Source organism: Lissotriton helveticus, chromosome 1_2, assembly GCF_964261635.1.
Source record: "Lissotriton helveticus chromosome 1_2, aLisHel1.1, whole genome shotgun sequence".
Classification (NCBI taxonomy): Eukaryota; Metazoa; Chordata; class Amphibia; order Caudata; family Salamandridae; genus Lissotriton; species Lissotriton helveticus.
In genome coordinates, this window is record NC_136058.1 from 414,148,640 (window position 1) to 414,164,092 (window position 15,453).

The following is a 15,453-nucleotide window of genomic DNA, read 5'->3' on the forward strand; positions in this document are numbered from 1 at the left end:
TCTATTGGCCCATATCTGAGGGTTTAATTTCCACCCGGCTGTCAACAAAGCAAACTATTTGGACAATCCTTGTTTTTTTAACACACTAGGTAACGTCTGCGCAGCAGGCTTGTGCTCTTCTTTTATTTCTGATGTTCATAAGACAGCTGTCAGGCTTGCTAGGGGTTTACTTGCTCTGAGTAGGCAACAAGCAGACGGAGACGCCGGTGTCTGCACCTATGTACGTGCTTGTTAGCTGGTACGCTTTGTAAGATCTAATGACCGCTCTATCTAATTGATTGGTTTTAAAAGTGATGTACATCATCTATTTGCACTAGCATTTTACGTCAGATCATGGATTATGCGCAAAGTGTAGTATTTGTATGAACTGTGCTTAAGTCGTTTTAAATCGACAAGAATTGTGATTGTTTTATTATCTGCTGTAAATAATGCTGACAATAAACCTTTGCTATCAAGTACCACACCTGCAGGAATGCTCAGTGGGTTATGCGAAGCTAGATTTAACATGGTCGTTTGTGGAAGTGTGTCCCTCCAGAAATCAGAGTAGATCATACACTGGGGGTCAAGAAAGGTTTATCAGCACGGCACAAGTCGGGGGTAGCCACAGTTTGAAGGGGTCCCCCACTATTATCTAGAAACTTGACTCAGTTCCATCCAGCTCCTTAGCCTGCGACTGTTTGTTTGTGTGAGTGGCGCAATAGAGGAACAGAGAACTTGACAAAATTAGCCCTTCTTTGCTTAATACACAGTAAATGTGAACCACTTTGGGGCTTAGGGGCTGGATAAAGAATAACATCAGGAAACAAACGCAAATTAAAAGCACATTTTATTTATTTTCTGAAAATTGTTTAAAAATGTAATTTCAAAGTTCCACATATCTGTTTAAAAATATTTACACTTTCAGTCATTTCCGAGTTTAGTTACAAACTAAAAGTGGGAAAAACATATGATGTATAAAAACTGAAACCAAAAACGTATTTTTACATTATTTTATGTTTCTTGTTTTTTGTTTTTAAAACAGGCCGTCAACCTTTCACATAAAAATTATTATAAGGACCTGACATCACTTCTTGTGATGTCACTACATGTGACGTCACTGGAATTTGCATATGATAATGGGCTCCATACTATTTTCCTTACTTGTGCCCTGTTTATTGGCATGACATGGGTCTATAGGTATTAAAAATAAACATATAAATTCACAGGTGTTCAGCCCGTTTCTCTGGTGATGTCACTCATTGACATGTATTCCGCTGCTTCTTCTATTTTTAGGTGAGTACATATAACGTGCCGTTCCCCCTCCTTCCATTTCTCTCTATTTCTCGCCCCTTTCTTTGTCTCTCTCGCTCTCTTTATCTCTCACCCTCTCTATCTCCCACACACTCCTGTTAGCGTTAGCTTCATGAATGTCACTGCCACTTCTGGCATTCATACGACAAATCCTTTAGAACGTTGGACCACAGGGGACAATCAAGTGTGGGAGACGAGTTGCTGGGAGTGCAACTGATTGTCCTGGCACATTTATGCTTTTCATGTGGGATTTCGCTATTTCACCACATTCTTCAAACAGAGTCGGCTGCTTACAATGGCTCAATTCTGGTAAAAAGAAAGAGTTTGGCAAGTCACAAACTGAATAGGGAGAGCCATGTCGGAGAGGAGCCACGGGTCACACTTAGTTATAAGGCCCGAGGCACGAGCTGATCCAGCAACCGATAACAGTGTGTAAAAGATGCAGCAAACATTACTTAAAAACAAGGTATGTGCTCTTTTATATCTAAAAACAGGTTATTTCTTGAACACCTGTGCTTCGTTTTAGTTCATTACATATACTGCAGTGGCATTTGTTAATAGCAATACATACATTTTACCAATGAAGCTTCCATCTCCAGAGCCCTGACAACGTGTTCACTCTGGGTGTGTTTGGTTTATAGGTTTTATCACTAAGCCGACAAGTTAGATGAAAATATCGTTGCTAGTCCCAGTATTGTTCAGTGTTGCTTTTAAAGGAAGTGTGATCAGGTGCAATTGAATGTTTTTCTTTGTATCTCTTCTTCACCAAATAAAAATCAACAATTTTTCTTTTCTTTTAGTCCACATTGTGCTAGCCTCCCACTGTGTATCCTGGTACATCATGCTGCTTTGCTATGTGTACGGAAGTGAACAATCACTGGAAACAAACACTTTTATAACTCTGCAAATACTGTTATCTGTTTTCCTTTTTTACTGCTAGTCCGGTCTTCTATCATCTGGCATTTCAATGTCCCACATAATTTGAATTTAATTTTTTTCCGTAATTCATTCCTCTCACAATAACTGCACTGTTCTGCTCTTGTCTTTGTCTCTAAGGGGTCAATATTATTTTTGATGTTCTTAAGTTCTTTCCAGAGTCTCTGTGTTCGCTGATGTGTTTGGAGGTTTGATAAGTTACTAAAGCTTTTCCTACATTCACTGCCGTTGAATAGTTTTTCCCAAGTGTGTTTTTGCTGATGACTTTGAAGGTGTGATAACTGACTAAAGCACTTTGCACATTCACAGCACTTGAATGGTTTTTCTCCTGTGTGTGTTCGCTGATGAATCCTTAATGGTGAAGAGCCGCGAAAAGTACTGTCACATTCATTACAATGTTAGGGTTTTTCCAGTGTGTGTTCGCTGATGATTTTCTAACACTGATAATTGACTAAAGCTCTTTAGACATTAATTACACTTGAATGGTTTTTCTCCTGCGTGAGTTAGCTGATGATACCTTAATGCTGAAGAGCTGCGAAAACTACTGTCACATTCACTACAATGATAGGGTTTTTCCCCTGTGTGTGTTCGCTGATGATACCTTAATGCTGTAGAGCTGCGAAAACTACTGTCACATTCACTACAATGATAGGGTTTTTCCCCTGTGTGTGTTCGCTGATGACTTTGTAGATGTGACAATCGGCTAAAGCTCTTTGCACATTCACTGCACTTTAATGTTTCTTTTCCTGTGTGTGTTCGCTGATGATACCTTAGTGCTGAAGAGCCATGAAAACTACTGTCACATTCACTACAATGATAGGGTTTCTCCCCTGTGTGTGTTCGCTGATGTGTTTGAAGGTTTGATAAGAGACTAAAACGCTTCCCACATTCACTGCAGTTGAAAGGTTTTTCCCCTGTGTGTTCGCTGATGTCTTTGTAGGTCTGATAATTGACTAAAGCTCTTGACACATTCATTGCACTTGAATGGTTTTTCTCCTGTGTGAGTTTGCTGGTGACGCCTTAATCCTGAAGAGCCGCAAAAACTACTGTCACATTCACTACAATGATAGGGTTTTTCCCCTGTGTGTGTTCGCTGATGTGTTTGGAGGTGGTATAAGTGATTAAAGCTCTTCCCACATTCACTGCACTTAAATGGCTTTTCCCCTGTGTGTGTTCGCTGATGTCTTTGTAGGTCTGATAATCGACTAAAGCTCTTCCCACATTCATTGCACTTGAATGGTTTTTCTCCTGTGTGAGTTCGCTCATGATACCTTAATGCTGAAGAGCTGCGATAACTACTGTCACATTCACTACAATGATAGGGTTTTTCTCCTGTGTGTGTTCGCTGATGACTTTTTAGGTCTGATAACCGACCAAAGCACTTTGCACATTCACTGCAATTGAATGGTTTTTCCCCTGTGTGTGTTCGTTGATGTCTTTGTAGCACTGATAATTGACTAAAGCTCTTGACACATTCATTGCACTTGAATGGTTTTTCTCCTGTGTGAGTTCGCTCATGATACCTTAATGCTGAAGAGCTGCGATAACTACTGTCACATTCACTACAATGATAGGGTTTTTCCCCCGTGTGTGTTCGCTGATGACTTTGTAGCACTGATAATTGACTAAAGCACTTTGCACATTCATTGCACTTGAATGGTTTTTCCCCTGTGTGTGTTCGCTGATGTCTTTGTAGTACTGATAATTGACTAAAGCTCTTGACACATTCATTGCACTTGAATGGTTTGTCTCCTGTGTGAGTTCGCTGGTGACGCCTTAATCCTGAAGAGCCGCAAAAACTACTGTCACATTCACTACAATGATAGGGGTTTTCCCCTGTGTGTGTTCGCTGATGACTTATTAGGTCTGATAACCGACCAAAGCACTTTGCACATTCACTGCAATTTAATGTTTTTTCTCCTGTGTGAGTTCGCTGATGATACCTTAATGCTGAAGAGCTGTGAAAACTACTGTCACATTCACTACAATGAAAGGGTTTTTCCCCTGTGTGTGTTCGCTGATGTCTTTGTAGCACTAATAATCGACTAAAGCTCTTGACACATTCATTGCACTTGAATGGTTTTTCCCCTGTGTGTGTTCGCTGATGTCTTTGTAGTACTGATAATTTATTAAAGCTCTTTAGACATTCACTGCACTTGAATGTTTTTTCTCCTGTGTGAGTTCGCTGATGATACCTTAATGCTGAAGAGCTGTGAAAACTACTGTCACATTCACTACAATGAAAGGGTTTTTCCCCTGTGTGTGTTCGCTGATGTCTTTGTAGCACTGATAATTGACTAAAGCACTTTGCACATTCACTGCACTTGAATGGTTTTTCCCCTGTGTGTGTTCGCTGATGTGTTTGTAGATTTTCTAATCGATTACAGCTCTTCCCACATTCACTGCACTGGTATGGTTTTTCCTCCGAGTGTGTTCGCTGATGTCTTTGTAGGTGATGTAACTGACTAAAGCTCTTGCCACATTCACTGCATTTAAATGGCTTTTCTCCTGTGTGTGTTCGCAGATGAATTTGTAGGTGTGATGACTTACTGAAGCACTTTGCACATTCACTGCACTTGAATTTTTTTTCTCCTATGTGGTTAGACAGATGGCTTTGTAGGTGTGACGAGAAAGTAAAACACTTTGCATATTCACTGCACTTGAATGGTTTTTCCCTTGTGTGTGTTTGTTGATGTCTTCGTAGGTTTGATAATCGACTAAAGCTCTTCCCACATTCACTGCATTTGAATGGTTTTTCTCCTGTGTGTGTTTGATTATGTCTTTGAAGGTGTGATAACTGACTAAAGCACTTTACACATTTACTGCACTTGAATGGTTTTTGTCCTGTGTACGTGTGCTGATGAAGCTTGAGTAGTGATGACAAACTAAAGCTCTTGCTGTATGTGTATGATTCTTCTTTCTTGGTTAGTGTCTGTGGGTCGGGTATATAATGGTCTATATCCCTTGACTGTAGTTCCTGATGGGCCAACATGGCTGATAAAGCACTTGTGATTTCTCACACACTTTAAATGTGTGCAGTATTTTGCACGTTTGATTTCTGTTTTAACAATAAAATACAATAGCCACCAAATATTTGCCACACTCCTAATACGTAGAATGTGTCTTTGTAGGGGATTGTGCCTTTAGATTGGATTATGGCTGTGGACGCTTGCAGGTAAAGATGTATCTTCCTTCTGGCTGGTGCAAATTGGGACAGTCTGTTGTATTGTAGATAGAAGAGCTCCTCTTTCCTTTACCCGTCAGTTGTCTGGCTCCGCTCTGTTGTGCTTTTCGCTTGTTACTGTGGTTTGGCCAGAAAGAGTTTACAATTCACCTAGAGCACGGAATGATGGCTTGTCTTCATTTTAGAAAATAGAGCACTGTGGTAATCACATCATACCGATACATTGATCAAAGTTAGTATTTGACACTTGTTTATTCAGGAGGTGGTTTGTTATTGTTGTTGCCTTAATTTTCCTAAGGTCATTTCTTCGTCTTGTGGCGTGGAGGTGCATAGCTCAGACTCTTACAATCACTGAACTGCCCTTGATGCTTCATCCGGGATCTGTCAGTTTGTGTGCAGGTTCCTCTGTCGCCGACTGCGCTGATGTTTTCCTGAATACTGTAGCTCAATATTTCTGCTATTATTGAAGATTTACAGCATTCGCGTTATTATTGATGGTCAATTCATACATTCAAGGCTTGTTATCTGTAGGATGTAAAGATATTTAAAATTACTAAATTGAAACAAAATAGAATGAGAAATCACAATATTTATCTGGTTGTAAAAGACATTTCAGGGGAGATTTACCAAATCTCCACGCAATGTGGCGCAGGCCTCCCCCTGCGAGGCTGCACTGCATGACAGGGAGGGAGCAGGAGAGCACCATATTTTCAAAATTATGGCTCTCTCCTTCCCTTTCCCTTGCGCCGGCACTGATTACAGCAGCCCTGCGCCATGCACACACCTTAGCACCAGAGCGCTAGCGTGTGTGTGTGAGCCCAGCATAGGTCTTCTACAGGAAGGACACCCTTCCTGTACAAAATACTATGCCTAGACATGAGGGAAACCTTTTCCAACCTTGTATGCATGTTGCACAGTGCAGCACGCATGCAAATTCAGAAAAGGAAGGAGAAATTAAAGCATTTCTCCTTCAAAGCGCCTAGTTTAAAAGGGCGCAGTTTTCTCACGCTAAACCCAATCTACTGTATTTGGTCAATTGAGTTTAGCGTGAGAAACAATGGGGCAGATTTATGTCAGACTTGCGCCACGTTTACGCTGCCGTTGCGTCACGCAACGGCACGGAAACGTGGCGCATCCCTGCAACCTATTCACAAAGTGACGCATCTAGGCAGATGCGTCACGTTGTAAAGCCCTGCACCACATGAAACCTGCGTCAGGTTTCATGTGGGCGTTCTGTCGCAGGTTGGGCGTTCCCTCGTAGGAAAGCCCCATAAAACTGACGTAGTGAAATCTATAAGATTTCACTGAGTCAGTTTTACGACGCTGCTGGGTCAAATCCTTACGCCTGCTTGAAGCAGGCGTAAGGAGTGACGCACCACGTTATGTATGGGTGGCCTCTGTACATTGCAGGAGTTGCGTCGCACTTGCGACGCTACTCCAGCAATGCGCCTCCCGTACACCACAAGATGCGTCACGCATCTGCCCTTCCTTGCCCCATGGTGCGCCGCAATGTAAATGCGGCGCATCTGTGGTGCCGCAAGGAGGGAATTGCGTGACGCATCAGTTCTGCGCATCCCTGCTGATTTGCAGAGATGCGCCAGAACTCATAAATCTGCCCCAATGGGTGGTTGCACGGGAACGCCCATGCCCCACCATTGGCAGGCCCCAAGGTGCAAAGTAACGCGAAGCAGTGCGGTGCGATGCTTCACATTACTTTTACGTTATTTGCTGGAAAGAAAATTAGGAAAAAAAGATTTTGCACTCTTTTGTGCCACTTTTGGGACGCAAACACGACGCAAAATCTTAGTAAATCGCCCCTTCTTCTTTACTGCCTTTGAACTTAGTAGGGAATATTTCATAATACACAAATATTTAACTAAAAGTTCTGGTGATCAGGTGACATCTTATTAATGTCTGAAAACTAGGTGATTTAACAGTGTTCACTGAGTAACTTAGCAAAGTAAGGGTGCTCGGAGCTCCCAAGTGCTTAAGGTTTTGCTTAAGATAGATGCATACGGTCAAGATTTCATTCAAACAACAATAGAGTTTAGAAAAAGAGATGGACCAGGCGGGGCTGCAAAATTTCCAGTAACTCTTTACGAAGTATACAACGAAAGTAACTCCATTCACACACTTCTCATTTCTTTCCTATTCACTTAAGATTATCTCAAATACCAACTCCTGTCTTTACCTTGCTGTTTATAGGTCACCTTTGACACTTTCAACAGCTCCCTTTGTTCAAGCCTTTTTGGTTTCGTCTAACCTGGAAGAGTGGAACATTATTGTGGTTTTTCGGGGTTTCCTATCGCCATAACATCTGTCCATCTCCCTGAAACAAATGCAGCTTACAGCACCCGGTTCTGGCCCGGAAAGTCTGGATTTTCTGAGCTCCGTAGAACATTAAGACAGTTCTTCCGCATCTAACACATACTACAAGACTCCAAGAGTCCACGCTACAAGTGCTGCTGCAAGGTTTAATTAACCCACTGTATCTGAACATCCCCTGGCAAATGCCAACTAGAGAATAAACATCCTGCCTGCACCAGCAGAGTGCAGAAAGCTTTTCAAGCTCCTCGAGATACATGGACTTTCTCTATCTGTCGTAACTGAAGATGTTAATCCTTGGCAACATCTATCGCCTTTGGACAAGGTCCTCCATTTTACTATCAGAATGTAACTCATCCTGCGCAGACACAAACCCTCTAGTCTGTATTGCATGAAGCTCGGTGGTTCTCACGCAAAAGAGGGCCCTCCACAAATTGCTGACATTTTCTTACACCCCCTGGACAGCCGTGGCAACACACAGACCACCCACACCCCCTCAGGGATCACCATTCCATATTAGAGGATGAAGACTGAGATCTTTCAACCTTCTCTGTTACCGTCTTTGGAACGGCCTGTCTCTGGGATTCGTGGAAGCTCCACACTCAGTGAGCTCAGAGTTGGCTTGCAAAACCATCTCATGAGAGTGCAAGAAAAGAACATTAAGTGACACGCACTGCACAGAAGTGTAAATATATCTACCATTATTGTTCCATGTACCATTGTCCTAATGCTGATGTTTTGACATTAATTTTTTGCCGTCTATCACAGCAGCTTCTTCGTTTAAAATCTTACGCAATAGTTTGTTTTCCATCATACCTACTTTCCTATGTACTGTTTCTGACCCTACAGCATCTCTGGCAGACATGTTGTGCTGTCTGTTGCCAAATAAATAGGAAGTAGATTGTTACTGCAGGAAGTGTCCTTGCAGTCACATGCACTTGATTGGGATAAAAGGTACCATGTTTGTTAGAAAAGCAGCAATATTGGAATAATAACATACCAAAAACCGCACATACAGTGCAATAACACAGACCAGGTACTAGAAAAAAGTGATGCAAACAATGCAATAACACAGGCCAGGCATTGCAAGAATATGACACAATCAGTGCAATAACACAGGCCAGGTACTAGGAAAACGGGACTCAAACAATGCAATATCACAGGCCAGGCATTAGGAGAATCCGACGCAAACAATGCAATAACACAGGCCAGGCACAAGGAGAATCTGATACAAACAATATAATAACACAGGCTGGGCACTAGGAGATTCTGATGCAAACAATGCAATAACACAAGCCAGGCACTAGGTGAATCCGAGGCAAACAATGCAATAACACAGGCCAGGCTCGAGGAGAATCTGATGCAAACAATGCAATATCACAGGCCAGGCATTAGGAGAATCCGAGGCAAACAATGTAATAACACAAGCCAGGCACTAGGTGAATCTGATGCAAACAATGCAATAGCACAGGCCAGGCACTAGGGGAGCAAGCTATCTTATCACCAGCAAGGGACACCACAAGCTCTGCGCAGCACCCTGGTAGCAAAGGAGTCCCAAGGTCCATGTCGGAAACGCCGCTAGTGCCATCAGCCTATCCAGGCGCTCAACCTCAGTGTGAGGACTGCCTGCCCCAGCATCCCTTGATGTCACCGCGCTTATACCGCTGCCTCTCCCCCCGCAGTGCGGGACGCGCGCGGGCGAAGCCCGGGCCAAGGGCTGTCCCGTCCTTGCCCTCATTGCCAGGAAGAGGCAGGGCAGGGCTACCCCCCTTTCCACTGGCATTAGGCATCTTGCCTATTCAGATTCGCTGGACATTCAAGAACTGTTGTGGACAAGTCAAGGTACTGTTAACGCGGTTATCTCCCAGCATTGCCCAAACTACTCTCTTTGATTCTAAATAATTACGCTCTCTCTCCTGAGGGGTTTGTGGGGCCGGTATAAGGGTGGCCTGAGGGTTCTCATTGTCCACGGGGCCAAGAGGCCTGTTCATTGCTGATTGTGTAGACAGGTTGCTTTAGACTTAACTTGCAGTATAGAGGTAGCACGGGGAAAAGGAAAACTATGGAGGGCAGTGGGGGAGGGGCGGGAGGGATAGTAAAGGGAAAAAGGCTAGGAAGATACAGAAACATGCAGGGAGTAATTGTGTACTGGATAGGATAGACACCCGCATTAGCGAGTGCGAGGACATATTAGTGACAGATACAACCACCCATGTAGCAAATACTAAATCCCCACAATGCTCTACCCAACCAGCTAGTTTAAACAACCCTACTACGGTCCGCCAATTAGCTATTCCAGCTATGTTTCATAACCCACTAAAACAAGCGTTGTCATAGCCAATGGATCTCGCCTTTGGGACCTTATGTGTTTAGCCAGAACTTTTGGCTATGTTGTACAGCGTTGTGGCTGCTGTGAATTTTGTTGAAAAGTTATAATAAAAAGTGTTAAGCATTTTTGTTACGTTTATACAAACGAAGACAACATTATATACAACTAAAAAACCTGATAAATAAAGATTTTAACATAAAAAATGTCTTCTACTTTTTTTGTACTTGCACTGCTGGCAACTTTTTCCTGCCTGTTCTCATGCTTGTTTGTTATACATTTTTTTGTTATGGGAAAGCGGGGCATAAATAACAGGGGAGTGTAGGTTGGAAAACGGTAATTTAATTAGAACACGAGCAGCAGACGGACACTAGGGGAGAATCAACAGATGCCAGATTCCAAGGGCAGACTGACGGAATGATTAGGTGATGCGCTGATACAAAATGGTGGTGGTGAATGATGATTAGTGCTCAGGTGATGACAATATATGGTGTGGATTGGAGGTACGTTGTGGATTGTGGAGTTGAAACATGTTGTTTGGTGTGTAATTAAGCAGTGTGTTTTGGAAATATGGAGTTGAAATGTGTGGCCTGGAACTGTGGTGTTAAGTGAAATTATGCTTAGGAAAAGTGTGTCATGGTGTGGAGTGCATTTATGTTGATTGGTGGTATGTGGTATAGATTGCATTTATGTGGAGTGTATTTATGATGCATTGAGTACAGTGCAATTATATGGCGTGTAATTATCTGGCATTGAGTGGTATTATATGGAGTGTATTTATGTTGCATTGAGTAGAGTGTTATTATGTCGTGTAATTATGTGGCACTGAGTGGTATTATATGGAGTGTATTTATGTTGCATTGAGTAGAGTGTTATTATGTGGCGTGTAATTATGTGGCACGGAGTGGTAATATGTGGAGTGTATTTATGTTGCATTGAGTAGAGTGCAATTATGTGGCTTGTAATTATGTGGTACTGAGTGGTATGTGGAGTGTATTTCGATCCCCGGCGGCAGGTTAGCCCAGCACCATGTGACTCTGGGCAATAGCTCGCTTAATCTTCCCGACGGCCCCCAGCGCCTAGAGACCCTTACGAGTGATTGTGCGTTTTACAAATGTGGATTAATATTATTATTATTATTTATGTTGCATTGAGTAGTGTAATTATGGGCCTGTAATTATGTGGCACTGAGTGGTATTATGGGGAGTGTATGTTGTATTCAGTGGAGTGTAATTTTGTGGCATTAATTGGAGTGTATGTTGCATTGAGTGCGGTGCAATTATGTAGCATATAATTATGTGGCACTGAGTGGTATTGTTTGGAGTGCATGTTGCATTCACTAGTGTAATTATGTGGTGTGTAATTATGTGGCACTGAGTGGTATTATTTGAAGCATATGTTGCATTGAGTGCAATTTAATTTTGTAGCATATAAGTATGTGGCACTGTGCGGTATTATGTGGAGTGTATTAATGTTACATTGAGGAGAGTGTAATTATGTGGCTTGTAATTATGTGGCACTGAGTGGTATTATGAGGAGTGTATGTTTTATTCAGTAGAGTGTAATTATGTGGCGTGTAATTATGTGGCACCGAGTGGTATTATTTGGAGTGTATGTTGCATTGAGTGCAGTGTAATTATGTAGCATATACTTATGTGGCACTGAGTGGTATTGTATGAAGTGTATGTTGCATTCAGTAAAGTGTAATTAGGTGGCGTATTTTTTAGAGCCGTCATCCCTATTAAGTTTGTCAAGGAACAATCTAAAAATCCTATGCATATCACATCTGAGGGAACTTCGCATATCTCAGGAAATCACTAAGATCTCTAATATCCAGATCTTAAGTGTTCAATCTTCCTTAGGCGTCCAACCCTACCTGAAATATTATTTGATCGCTCACGAAAAATATCTCCTGACCCGGTTTCGCTTTAATAAATTTTTTCGTATTGTTTCTTTTCCGAAAAAACAAGACTGGTCAAAATCCATCACCAAGTGCCCATGTGACGATACTTCGGAACAATCCACAATCCATGTTACCCTTTTTTGCAGATTTTATGATTTACCTCCAAAGCGTTGGATTATTCCCCTATTGTTATCAATGGGTTTGAGATCTTGTCGTCCCGCTTTTCATGCTTTGCAACTTTTAGATTCTGAATTTGTTGCTAAACGTGTAGCTGGTTTTCTTAAAACTTGTACAAAATATCAGTGTGATTAGGATTAACTTGACTTTTAAATGCACGCGCACTTTATTAACATTCTGTCTAATAACTCTGTCTGTTTTTAACTTAAAAATGTATCTTGTTTATGTAAATTCTGTCTTTTGGTATAACTCGTTTTGCCGTCCCACTTTTATATACTGTTCATTGCAATGTACTTTTTATGGTTCCTAAAAAATTTTGGAAACCGAATAAAAGATATTTGACTGACTGACTGAGGTGGCGTGTAATTATGTGGCACTGAGTGGTATTTGGAGTGTATGTTGCATTGAGTGCAGTGTAATTATGTATCAAATAATTATGTGGCACTGTGTGGTATTATGTGGAGTGTATGTATGTTGCATTGAGTGGAGTGTAAGTATGTGGTGTGTAATTATATGGCACTGAGTGGTATTATGTGGCGTGTAATTATGTGGCAGTGAGTGGTATTATGGGGAGTGTATGTTGTATTCAGTAGAGTAAATATGCGGCATGTAATTATGCGGCATTGAGCGGTAATATTTGGAGTGTATGTTGCATTAAGTGCAGTGTAATTATGTAGCATATAATTATGTGGCACTGAGTGGTATTGTGTGGAGTGTATGTTGCATTCAGTAGAGTATAATTATGTGGCACTGAGTGGTATTATTTGGAGTGTGTGTTGCATTGAGTACAGTGGAATTATGTAGCAAATCGTTATGTGGCACTGAGTGGTATTGTATGGGGTGTATGTTGCATTTAGTAGAGTGTAATTATGTTGTGTGTAATTATGTGGTACTGGGTGGTATTATTTGGAGTGTATGTTGCATTCAGTAGAGTGTAATTATGTGGTGTGGAATTATGTGGCACTGAGTGGTATTTGGAATGTATGCTGCATTGAGTGCAGTGTAATTATGTAGCATATAATAATGTGGCACTGAGTGGTATTATGTGGAGTGTATTTATGTTGCATTGAGTGGAGTGTAAGTATGTTGTATGTAATTAAGTGTCACTGAGTGGTATTATTTGGAGTATATGTTACATTGAGTGAAGTGTTAATATGTAGCATATAAATATGTGGCACTGAGTGGTATTGTGTGGAGTGTATGTTGCATTCAGTAGAATGTGATTATGTGGTGTGTAATTATGTGGCGCTGAGTGCTATTTGGAGTGTTTGTTGCATTGAGTGCAGTGTAATTATGTAGCATATAATTATGTGGCACTGAGTGGTATTGTGTGGAGTGTATGTTTTATTCAGTAGAGTGTAATTATGTGGCATGTAATTATGTGGCATATAATCATGTGGCACTAAGTGCTATTATTTGGAGTGTATGTTGCATTTAGTGCAGTGTAATTATGTAGCATATAATTATGTGGTAATTATCGTGACACCCCAAAGCGGACTCCATCTATGCATGCACCCAGGATCTGGGGACAACACCCTTAATTCTGCTGTAGTTTAGCATACTGCAGAACACAAGTCACCTTAAAAAATAACACTACATCACAATGCAGTAACAATAGACTTCTGTTCCCTGAACCCAGACACCCCTCCGATCACTCATGGGCTTTCCTGTACCTTTGCCCGTGTATAGTGCTCAGCTGCCTTTAGGGTAGGTTTGCGCTCTACAGATACCACATATGTACATAAATATTGAACCAAAGCCAATCAGGGAGGTTCAGTGCTAAATATGTCAGACAATGAGTGCATTTCACTTGTGTGAGCATTGTGCGCAGCCTCTCGTCTGTTGGATGGGGTGACCAATTCTCTGTGTTGTTGGGTTTATTTCATTTACTGAACTGACTGTGTTCTTACAGAATACTAACTCTGGTGTGGGACTCCTTCTGCGGCACAGTGACTGAATCGAATCATTTGACTCGATTTACAGTGAATTCAAACCAAATGCGTCTAATTAGTAAATGTGAGAACTAGAGAGAGAGGGGGGCTTAGTTCGAATAAAGGACAAGAGATGGGAAGAGATAATAGAACATTATAAGGAACACAGAAGAGCAGGTTTAAGGAACAAGGTGGAAGAAAGGGTGAAACCGGGGTAAGAAAGATCGCACCTTGAGCATCAGTTTCAGGAGCAAACTCAGAAATTTTGGAAGCTGCAGCGTCCCGCGAGTTGTGCGCGCGCTCGTGTGAAATCTGACACAAAACAGATGGCACACTGCCCACCGCAGCTCGTAACAGCAAGCCGTAGGCCTTTTCACACGCTTCCCGAGCGATTCCAAGAGGTTGTTTTCCTAGAGCAGCGCATGCGCACATTGTTTCAAAGGTCAAAGCACATCCACTGGGTCATGGTTGACAGGGTACCATTGGATAGTTTAAAAACCAACAGCGTCAGTCCCAAAACCGGGAGTGATCCAGTAAGATAACTCCTACATTTATTCCCCTTTGCACATCACTGTTTGATACTTTAATTTAAGTAGGAAACAACATGAGATATCCCTGAACATAATGGTGCATATTACTCTGATGATCAAACAAGCTGTGAAGGAGTGCTTGAAGCAACTTTTTCTGTCACACTCTACTGACTTTGAAAATAGTGAATAAGAAACACCGTAAGTCAAACTCTAGGAAGAAAACAAAGGATGTGACTGGCACCAGAATTTTAGCTAAAAAGAGAAAGGAATGAAGCACATTGGCTGCCACCAGGGCCTGATCTCATTCCATGCTCTTGGCTTATGGGCAACATCAGAGGAAAAAGCTCCGAAATACTTGATGGCCTAATGATGCCCGGACAATCACTTCCAAGTTTGTCAATCCAGCAAACAGGACAGGAGGAAAGGGGAAGCAAAAATCACCCTCCACCAGCCAAAGTGATAAGGGCAAATTTGTAAAAGAATGATTGGCCACCAGAGGATGAAAGCCGACTCACTGTTCTGCCCCATTTCCATTCACAGAAGGCTGGGATAGCCTCTTCCACATCAGCACTTCAGACACTGTCCTGTTGTGTTTGTTTTCTTACGAGACTCTGGCTCAGGTTGCCCTTTTAGTGAATTACATTTCAAAAGGTTCAGCTATTAATTTAGTACGCTATAAAAAACCACTAATAAAGTAAAAATCTGTATCAACCAAATACTCCCTTACAATGTATCGATACACTTCAAATATGCAATTTTAATGGATTTAAAGTACAGAAAAGTGAAAGTTGTAGATGTTTGAAGTGCGGCACTTTCCTTTTTAGGTCTCACTTACCAGACATTGCTGTTGC

At 41.7% G+C, this 15,453-nt stretch overlaps 1 protein-coding gene across 1 annotated transcript in view; it reads right to left on the minus strand.

Annotated features, from left to right (window-relative positions):
* Positions 1-816: 816 nt before the first annotated feature.
* LOC144806973 (uncharacterized) overlaps positions 817-15,453 on the minus strand; it is a 1,014,574-nt gene continuing 999,937 nt past the window's right edge. The window contains 2 exon segments of the mRNA XM_078673032.1: positions 817-3,139; positions 3,141-5,935. Coding sequence (XP_078529158.1) covers positions 2,695-3,139; positions 3,141-5,218 — 2,523 coding nt within the window. The 5' untranslated portion in view covers positions 5,219-5,935 and the 3' untranslated portion in view covers positions 817-2,694.